The sequence below is a fragment of the Otolemur garnettii genome, unplaced genomic scaffold (assembly GCF_000181295.1).
Source record: "Otolemur garnettii isolate 467f Iridium unplaced genomic scaffold, OtoGar3 scaffold00025, whole genome shotgun sequence".
In the NCBI taxonomy this organism is placed as follows: Eukaryota; Metazoa; Chordata; class Mammalia; order Primates; family Galagidae; genus Otolemur; species Otolemur garnettii.
Window position 1 is genome coordinate 18,550,358 of NW_003852420.1, and position 11,015 is coordinate 18,561,372.

Below are 11,015 nucleotides of genomic sequence, written 5' to 3' on the forward strand. Positions count from 1 at the left end.
GATTTGAACCCGCCACCTTAGGTGTATGTGGCTGGGGCCCTAGCCGCTTGAGCCACAGGCGCCGAGCCGAAACTTGCATTTTGTATTAATAACAATTTGCCTTTTTTCTTTTAGGAAAAGATTTAGTTGTCAAGAAGTCTCTCCACTTCCAAATTGCCCCTCCCCTCCCTTCTCTTCAGTGAGGTAATGACCCTCCATTTGCCACCTTTGACAATATCATTTAAGGGAAAAGAGATCTTAATCACAAAGAAGTAGCTCAATTCAGTAACTTATAATAATAAAACAAGTACCTGGTAGGCAATTTTTGAACATGATAACCAATCATTTCTAATGATTCAATGACCAAAAGAACATTAAGGAATCGTGATGAGCTACAATAAGAGATCCACTTTGTCAAGACCACCACCACAGGAAAGGAAGCATTGCAGAGTTCCTGTACAGAGCCTCCATGGTACTTGTACAGTCCTTACCTGACAGTCAAAGTCCTGGAAGTTTCGTGTACCATTCTGTCAACAGAAGGCAGAAAACACAGTCAGCTTCCCCATGTGGTTTCCCCAAATGTGCAGCAAATTCAGTTACATTGAAAACAGTTCATGTGTAGCCTCTTGGTTAGCATAAAATTAAAATGGTTCCTGTAAGAAGGTTTTAGAGGCCGGGTGGGTTATAAACCTGAGTTGGTAAAGTTACTAAACTTTCAGAACTAAGATTATGTTTGGTAGGCTTTACTGAGGAGCTAAAGGAAAGGAGCCTAGTTTCCCAGCAAGCTTGTATGTAATTTCCTGCCTCTCTACCTAAGGAGTACAATGAGAACTTATGGAAGAGGGTAAAACACGGATCAGAATCTGAAAGCACACCTTCAACACATGAAGGAAGTGCCTGGGAGGAAATGAGTTGGAGGCCAACCCTGCCAGGGTGTCTGCAAAAGAAATTAAAGACAGACTAGGAAGAGGACAAAGACGGACGGATCAGAAATCTAACAAAGAAAGCCATTGTCACTGAAGGAGGGAAAGAAAGACAAAACAGCATTCCTAATACACTGCTGTATCTGTTGCATCCCCCCAAATGCTGCTAGGGCCTGGCACAGTGGCTTATCCCTATAATCCTAGCGCTCTGGGAGGCCAAGGTGGGAGGACTGACTGAGCTCAAGAGGTTGAGACCAGTCTGAACAAGAGCAAGACTTTCTCTACTAAAAATAGAAAGACTAGTCAGGCATTGTGGCAGGCGCCTATAGTCCCAGCTACTTGGAAGGCTGAGGAAGAAAGAATGCTTGAACCCAGGAGTTTGAGGTTGTAGTGAGCTATGCTGGTGCCATTGTACTCTATCCTAGGCAACAGAGACTATCTGGGGGAAAAATGCTGATAAGGAAAAGGCACTAATCACTGATTCATTTGAAAGTAGAATATAGTCAAAAGATCCAAGGAGAATTCATCAAGCTTGTCTAAAAAGGGATTATGTTATAGTAATGTTAGATTAAGAAAAAAAAAATCAATGGCAGTAACTCAGAAGCATTTCTGCAGCATTTCAGATGCCACAGATGCAAGAGTATGATATAAGAGTATAAAAAGGATAACAAGTGATATATCTGGGAAGGAAACAAACTTTATTTTTTTAGAGACAGAGTCTCAGTTTGTTGCCCTCACTAGAGTGCCGTGGCGTCACAGCTCATAGCAACCACAATTCTCTTGCCTCAGCCTCCCGAGTAGCTGGGACTACAGGCGCCTGCCACAATGCCCGGCTATTTTTTTGTTGCAGTTTGGCTGGGGCCGGGTTTGAACCCACTACCCTCGGTATATGGGGCCAGCACCCTACTCACTGAGCCATAGGTGCCACCCAGGAAACAAACTTCTGAGTTGATTTTTCACAAAGTATAAACCCCTCCCTTGAAAACACCTCTCATTATTTAGAAACTGATTCATCATAACAGTATTTATTCTGTCTCTACTTCCAGAAGGTTCCCAATAGCTGCCCAAAAGCTGCTCCTCCAGAGAAGCTCCCGATCTCTAATCCCAAGGGGAGTACTAAGTAGTCCTATCCTCCTTCAAAATCCTCTTAGAAACAGTTGTAGATCCTACCATCTACATCACTGACAGGACAAAGCAAAAAGATAAAACCACAGCCCTGTGTGGTATAAACATACAAAGAAAAACATCTGTCTACCTCAAGAGGAGAATGTAGAAACTGCTGAGATGATCTAGAGCTGTACTATTTAGTTAGTAAGGTAGCCATTAGCTACTCACGCAACTTAAATTTTAATTATTAAAACTAAAATTTTAGGCCAGTCAAGGTGGCTCATGCCTGTAATCCTAGCACTCTAGGAGGCCAAGTAAGGAGGATTCCTTGAGCTCAGGAGTTCCAGACCAGCCTGAGCAAGAACCAGACTCCCATCACTACTAAAAAAAATGGAAAAATCAGCTGGTGTTGTAGTGAGCACCTACAGTCCCCACTATCAAAAGCATTTGATTTATAAAAATCCTTATCAGCATTTTTCCCCCAAATAGTCAGTGAGAATACGACGGAGTCTGTCAGACTAGGGCAGACATGACATAGCAAGTCTGGTCTGCCTTTCACCACCTGTCTCCCATTCTTACTGTTCCGTAAATTTCGCTCTCACCCTAAAGATACCTATCTTTAGTAGTTTAGGTAGATTGATTTAGGAGATTAACTTTTTTTTTTTGAGACAGAGCCTCAAGCTGTTCCCCTGGATAGAGTGCCGTAGCATCACAACTCACAGCAACCTCCAACTCCTAGGCTCAAGTGAGTCTCCTGCCTCAACCTCCCAAGTAGCTGGGATCACAGGTGCCCACCACAACACCCGCCTATTTTTTGGTTGCAGCCGTCATTGTTGTTTGGCGGGACTGGGCTGGATTCGAACCTGCCACCTTAGGTGTATGTGGCTGGCACCCTAGCCACTTGAGCCTTTTTTTTTTTTTTTTTGGTAGAGACAGAGTTTCACTTTGCCGCCCTCGGTAGAGTGCTGTGTTGTCACACAGCTCACAGCAACCTCTAGTTTGTAGGCTTAGGCAATTCTCTTGCCTTAGCCTCCCAAATAGCTGGGATTACAGGCACCCGCCACAACACCCAGCTATTTTTTGTTGCAGTTTGGCCAGGGCTGGGTTTGAACCTGCCACCCTTGGCATATGGGGCCAGCACCCTACTCACTGAGCCATAGACACCACCCTATTATTTATTTATTTGAGACAGAGCCTCAAGCTGTTGCCCTGGATAGAGTGCCCTCGCATCATAGCTCACAGCAACCTCAAACTTTTAGACTTAAGTGATTCTCTTGCCTCAGCTCAGCTTCCCAAGTAGCTGGGACTACAGGTGCCCGCCACAACTCCCAGCTGTTTTTTGGTTGTAGTTGTCATTGTTGCTTGGCAGGCCCGAGCTGGATTTGAACCTGCCAGCTCTGGTATATGTGTATGCTTTAGCCGCTTGAGCTACAGGCGCTGAGCCGAGATTAACTTTTGAGTTGGACTGTTATTTTGGGTCACAAGTTATACTGAATATTGTTTACTATGGATCATGGGTTCTGCCAGTTATTGTTTAAGATATAGGTTAACATGGTCTTCACTTTAAACTCAAATGTATAAAACTAAAATGTTGGAGCAGAACAGTCTTAGAGAAGCTACTCTCACTGTACTCCAGAATCCTGGCCTTCTGACAAATAGTTTGGTGGACCTATCCTTATCTCTGTGTATTAGCTGACAGTGACAGGCAGCAGGACCCTCTTCAGATGGAAACACTACTAGGGAGGCTGAGCCAGGAGGGGACTGCTTGAACTCAGAAGTTTGAGGTTGCTGTGAGTGAGGCTGACGCCATTGCACTCTAACCTTGAGCAATAGAGTGAGACTCTCTCTCAAAAAAAGTAAAAATAATACGGCTAGGCGCCTGTGGCTCAAGTGGCTAAGGCGCCAGCCACATACTCCTGAGCTGGTGGGTTCAAATCCAGCTTGGGTCTGCCAAAGAACAATGACGGCTGCAACCAAAAAATAGCCAGGCATTGTGGCGGGTGCCTATAGGCCCGGCTACTTGGGAGGTGGAGGCAGAAGAATCGCTTGAGCCCAGGAATTGGAGGTTGCTGTGAGCTGTGATGACACAGCACTCTACCCAGGGCGACAGCTTGAGGCTCTGCTTCAAAAAATAAATTAATTAAAAAAAATTAAAATAATAAATTTAGTTTCTCTGGCTCAGTGCCTGTAGCTCCAAAGGCTAGGGCACCAGCCACATACACCAGAGCTGGCAGATTCAAATCCAGGCCAGGCCCACCAAATAATGACAACTACAACCAAAAAGTAGCCAGGTGTTGTGGCGGGCACCTATGATCTCAGCTACTTGGGAGGCTGAGGGAAGAGAACTGCTTAAGCCTGAAAGTTTGAGGTTGCTGTCAGCTGTGACACTATGGCACTTTACCTAGGGTGACACCTTAAGACTCTGTCTCAAAAAAAAAAAAAAAATTCTGTTTCTCAGTCATATTAGCCCCATTTCAAATTCTCATATTATTGAGCAGTATAGATACAGCATACTTCCATTACTACAGTAACTACAACTGAATAGCACTGACTCAGACACCAAAAGCTTATGAAGTTACAGGTTATTGGTGAGCAATCCTTGTTTTTTAAAAGGTAGCCTTACACACTTGTAATCCTAGCATTTTGGGAGGCTGAGGTGGATGGACTGCCTGAGCTCAGGAGTTCAAGATCAACCTGAGCAACAGTGAGACCTTATCTCTAAAAAATAGCTGGGCCTTGTGGCAGGAACCTGTAGTCTCAGCTACTTGGGAGGCTGAGGCAAAGGGACTGCTTGAGTCCAAGAGCTTGAGGTTGCTGAGAGCTATGACACCATGGTACTCCACTCAGGGTGACAAAGTAAGACACTGTCTTGATAAATAAACGAATAAATAAATAAATAAGGTGGGCGGGTTTGAATCTAGCCCAGACCCGCCAAACAACAATAATGGCTGCAACCAAAAAAAAATAGCCGGGCCTTGTGGCAGGCGCCTGTGGTCCCAGCTACTTGGGAGGCGGAGGCAGGAGACTCGCTTGAGCCCAGGAGTTGGAGGTTGCTATGAGCAGTGAAGCCATGGCACTCTACCCAAGGTGATAGCTTGAGGCTCTGTCTCAAAAAAAATAAAAAAATAAAAATAAATAAATAAATAAATAAATAAGGTGTTGCCCATAGATCAGTGGGTAGGGTGCCAGCCACATACACCCAGGCTGGCGGGTTCAAACCTGGCCCAGGCCAGCTAAACAACAACAACAACAACAAAAATAGCTGGGTGTTGTGGTAGGTGCCCATAGTCCCAGCTGCTTGGGAGGCTGAGGCAAGAGAATCACTTCAGCCCAAGAGTTTGAGATTGCTGTGAGCTGTGATGTCACAGCACTTTCCTGAGGGCAACATAGTGAGACTGTCTCAGAAAAAAAAAAAGTTTTAAAAATAAACTGATTTAAAAAAAAAAACAAAAATAAAAACAAAAAGAAATTCATGCCTATAATCCCACTACTCTGAGTAGCTAAGGCAGGAGGATCCCCTGAACTCAAGAGTTCAAAAGCAGCCTGAGCAAGAGTGAAACCCCCACCTCTACTAAAAATAGAAAAATTAGCCAGGCCTTGTGGCAGGTGCCTGGAGTTCCAGTTATTTGGGAAGCTGAAGCAAGAAGATTGCTTGAGCCCAGGAGTCTGAGGTTGCCATGAGCCCAAAGTGATGGAGTAAGATTGTCTCAAAACAAAAACAAGAAACTGAGACTTCATAAAGGAATTTTTTTTTTTTTTTGAGACAGAGTCTTACTTTGTCACCCTTGGTAGATTGCCCATGGCATCATAGCTCATAGCAATCTCTAACTCTTGGGCTCAAGTGATTCTCTTGCCTCAGCCTCCCAAATAGCTGGGGCTAACAGCACCCAGCACAATGCCTGGCTATTTTTTTAGAGACTGGGGTCTTGCTCTAGCTCAGGTTAGTCTCAAACCTGTGAGCTCAGGGCAATCCATCCTCCTTGGCCTCCCAGAGTGCTAGGATTATATGCGTGAGCCACTGTGCATGGCCTTCATAAAGGAATTTAAAAAGAGGTCAAATACTCGGATAAAACTATCTACATTTAGATAATTACCTGCAGACTGATGAAAAAGTGTAATTTTTACTATAACAAAACCTCTACTAACATACTGTTAAGCTAAGGTTACTGATCCTCTGCATTAAAAATTCCGTGGGGGCTTGGCGCCTGTAGCTCAAGCGGCTAAGGCGCCAGCCACATATACACTAGAGCTGGCAGGTTTGAATCCAGCCTGGGCCCACCAAACAACGACAACTACAACCAAAAAATAGCTGGGTGTTGTGGCGGGCGCCTCTAGTCCCAGCTACTTGGGAGGCCAAGACAAGAGAATCACTTAAGCCCAGGAGCTGGAGGTTGCTGTGAGCTGTGCTGCCACAGCACTCTACCCAGACCAATAGCTTGAGGCTCTGTCTCAAAAAAAAAAAAAAAAAAAAGAATAAATAAATAAAAATTCTGTGGGTATCCAGCTAAGTTGTGAGTAAGTCTTGGGATCTCCTGCTGCTTCTTGTCAGTGGTTGAGAGTTATCTGGTCTATCACAGTGGCATCACTCTTTGCTTGGGAACTCATTTCCTGCTCCCATCTTATCTAGCCCATTTCTGATAAGAGATGTGACAATTACCTCTTAGCACATTAAGGGACACTCACCCTCTACTCCACACTAAATGTAGCACTTTACGAATATTCTTTGATGAAAATCTCAATAAATCTATGTTTTTTTGAAACAGAGCATCAAGCTATTGCCCTGGGTAGAGTGCCGTGTCATCATAGCTCATAGCAATCTCCAACTCCTGGGCTTAGGTGATCCTCTTGCCTCAGCCTTCCTTGTAGCTGGGACTATAGGTGCCCGCCACAACGTATGGCTATTTTTTTGTTGCAGTTTGGTGGGGGTGGGTTCAAACCCGTCACCCTCAGTATATGTGGCCAGCGCCCTACCCACTGAAGCCACAGGCGCCACCCATGCTTCTTTTCTTTTTTTTTTTAAAGCAACCATGGTGGGAACTTCTCTGGCTCATGGAGTCCTGAGACCAGAGAACTCACCCATAGCTCTCCTCCCTCCAAGGTTGCTGACACTGGAGGGACAGCTACATTTTCCCTCCTCCCAACTTAAGTGAAAAGGGGTGTGGCACCTGTGGCTCAGTGGGCAGGGTGCCAGCCCCATATACCGAGGGTGGAGGGTTCAAAGCCGGCCCTGGCCAAACTGTAACAAAAAAATAGCCAGGTGTTATAATGGGTGCCTACAGTCCCAGCTACTCAGGAGGCTGAGGCAAGCGGATCGCCTAAGCCCAGGAGTTGGAGGTTACTGTGAGCTGTGTGACACCACAGCACTCTACTGTGGGCAAGACAGTGAAACTCTGTCTCTACCAAAAAAAAAAAAAAAAAGAAGAGAAGAGGGCTTGCCTGCCTTTCTCCCTCCCTACTTTTGTCCCTTTCTTCCTTCCTTTCTTTCTTGTACTATGCAAATGACTGGGATTCTGGTTGTTCTGTTTTCAGGTTTAATCCTTATTTTAATAAACATTTTTAAGCAAAAATAACAATAATAATAATAAAGCAACCATGGCACAAACCCTTTGCCTATCTCTGCCATCTTGAAAGTTATAAAAATGTTGATCCCTGGCTTCTACCTTCGCCAGGTCTAACATCTTCCTCCCTCCGTTGCTTAGGTGTCTAGTTACTATTATTATTATTTTTTTTTGTAGAGACAGAGTCTCACTTTATCCCCTTCCATAGAGTACCATGGCATCACACAGCTCACAGCAACCTAAAATTCCTGGGCTTGGGCAATTCCTTTGCCTCAGCCTACCGAGTACCTGGAACTACAGGCACCTGCCACAATGCCCAGCTATTTTTTTTTGCTGCAATTTGGCCAGGGCTGGGTTTGAACCTGCCACCTTCGGTATATGGGGCCAGCACCCTACATAGGTGCTGCCCTATTTTTTTTTTTAACATGTCTAGTTGTTAACAGACAGGGAAAACTTGAATTGCAGGAGGGTTTACTTCAATTTCTACTGTAACAACCAAATCAAAATAAATAACTTGTTTCTGTTCTCACCACTAAATATGATTCCCCTTCCTAGTATTTCCTCAAGTTGCCAGAAGCCAGTTGTGGCTTTATACTTGTTTTCTCAAGCCTGGAAAGCTTTTGGTGAAAGCTTTTGGCTTTCATCAGGTTTGGCAGTATCTGAACCAATAGAAGGTAGAGGAAGGCAGGAAAAATAGAGCAAAACAGCAAGCTTTTCTGTTTTTGCTATGTCTTTGGGTAAGGAAGCACCTTATACCCCTGGATCTAGGCCAAAGTCTAAAGACATAGGTTCTAATCATAGCTTCACCATCTTAATAGACATTAGCTTCAGACAAGTCACATAACCTCTCAGTGTCATTTGTAAAATGGAATCAATAATACCTTCAACTGCTTACTTCACAATAAGAGATTGGGAGATTTAAAAACAATATTTATAAAAATGTTTTGGGCTCGGTGCCTGTGGCTCAAGTGGCTAAGGCGCCAGCCACATACATCAAAGGTGGTGGGTTCGAATCCAGCCCAGGACTGCCAAACAACAATGATGGCTGCAACCGGAAAAAAAAAAAAATAGGCAGGCGTTGTGGCGGGCGCCTGTGGTCCCAGCAACTTGGGAGGCGGAGGCAGGAGACTCGCTTGAGCCCAGGAGTTGGAGGTTGCTGTGAGCAGTAATGCCACGGCACTCTACCCAGGGGGACAGCTTGAGGCTCTGTCTCAAAAAAAAAAAAAAAAAAATGTTCTGGATATGATTAAATACCTATTAAAAAATTCATTTCATATGCCTATACAATTTCTGCCCCCCCCAACATAAGTATAGGTGGTTGTTTCTTTTCATAACTGGAGCCAAAACAAGTATAGCAAAATTATCCACTCCTTGACAATTCTGAGCTGTAGACAAAATTACAGGCACACTAAAATAAAATGGGAAACGTACCAACAAATGACAAGAAATGAGTTAACATAAGCCTTGCTTAAAGCTATATTGAGAATGCTTCCTCACAGTCATGTCAGGACACATTTCTCTAGAATAGATTGGGTCTAGACTTCCCTCAGTTCCCTAAAGCCTAGAAGGGTCCAGCAATATGTTTGGCAAACAGTATATTTATGAGGAGAATGGAGAGAAAAATGTGTTGAAGTAATACATATATCTAGGCTTCTTTAAGGAGACAGGGCAAGCCACACAGGAGATACCAAAACATCTACAAGGTCAACATAGCAGTGAAGGCTAAAAGTGTAAGAGTAGGAAAGAGTTAGGTTTCAGGCCCAACTTTGCCACTTACTGGCTGTGCTAAGGGAGAAATAATACCACCTACCTCAAAGGAATGGTCTGAGAATTAGAGAGAACATATGTAAAATACTTGGTATATAAAAGCTTAATAAATAACAGCAGGATAGGCAAAAAAAAATCCAAACTAAACCAAAAGGACAATAAAAAAACCCTTAAGACATCTAAGTCCTATTCAAATCTGAAGGCTTTTCCCTTACCCCAGCGGTTCTAAACCAAAGCAACTTTGCCCCCAAGGGACATTTGGTACTATCTGGAGACAGCTTTGGTTGTCACCACTTGGAGGTGCTACTGGCCTCTAGTGGGCATATGCTGCTAAACATCCTACAGTGTCCCACTACTATCTGGTCCAAAACACCAACAATGCCAAGATTACTTCCTGCCATATAGCATTCTTTGCTACTTAATGAGTAAGCTACCGCACCTTTCTTAGCCTTAGTTTACTCATCAGCAATATGCGAATACACTATCTCTGCTCCCTACCTCATCAAACTATTGAGAGAATCAAGTGAAATAATGGATAAGAGGCATTTTCATCAATAGACCTCTTATAACATACATCAAAGCACCCACTTGCTGGCCGAAAACAGAAGCATTTCCCTTACTGGGACGGGAGGGATGTTAATGGGGGTAGAATTCTTTTTCTGGGAATGCCACCATCCAAAGAGGGTCTCTTGCCTATCTACCTGCTTGATGAAGGCAATGGAGTTCTCATGAACCGTGATGTGATAACAGTACTTATTTCTCAGGGAGAAAGACAGAGCATGATAAGTGGGTAGGAACAGCACAGGCATATATATCAAAGAGGAGCTGACAGATGTTAGGAAGTGAGACACTGCTTGGTGTCTTAAGACTATGCGGGCTGCCACAACAAAATAACAGACTAGACGGCTTCAAATAACAGAAATACATTTTCTCACAGTTTTGGAGGCTAGAAAGTTCAAGACTAGGGTTCCCTTTTTGAAGAGGGCTCTGCCCCTAATTTGTAGACATTTGCCTTCTGTATCCTCGCATGGCAGGAGGAGAGATCCTTTCCTCTTCTTTCTTTTTTTTTTTTTTTAGACACAGTCTCACTCTGTCACCGTCAGGTAGAGTGCCATGGTGTCATAGCTCACAGCAACCTCAAACTCTTAAGCTCAAGTGATCCTTTTGCTTCAGCCTCGGAATAGCTGGGACTATAGGTGCCTTCCACAATACCTGGCTAGATTCTGTTAGCTTAGGCCTCCACCCTTATGACCTTATTTAATTTTAATCACCTCCATAAAGTCTCTATATCTAATAAAGTTACAAGGGAGGTTAGGGTTTCAACATACAAATTTGGGGTGGGCACAGTGCAGTTCATAATATTAAGACACACATCAGACATAGCTAAAGAGAGCAAACCTGTACCCTCAGGGAGGAGGCTCAGTGCTTTTCTATGCATACATCCACTAGATTCTTTTCCATCTGTCTTCTCTATAAGACATCCATTTAATTAATTCTTGCAATTCCTTAATTTAGGTGTCCCCTCAGGCACCCTGTGGACTTTCTGGTTAGAAAAGGATCTTCCTCTCATTTGTTCCCCAGTTCTCAAGTATCTGAGATCCATCAGGTCATGAGTTTCCAAATTGGTTAATCAGAATCACTTTAGGCACAGTTCTCAATTTTAGGAGCTTTTTTTTTTTTT

General features: G+C 43.8%; 1 protein-coding gene across 3 annotated transcripts in view; it reads right to left on the reverse strand.

Moving 5' to 3' along the window:
- The window catches only part of NDRG3 (NDRG family member 3), a 90,776-nt gene that overhangs the window by 59,146 nt on the left and 20,615 nt on the right, over positions 1-11,015 (reverse strand). For all 3 annotated transcript variants that reach the window (XM_012804147.2, XM_023512140.1, XM_012804148.2), the window contains exon 3: positions 471-506. In XM_012804147.2, coding sequence (XP_012659601.2) covers positions 471-506 — 36 coding nt within the window. The remainder of the gene's footprint in view (positions 1-470; positions 507-11,015) is intronic.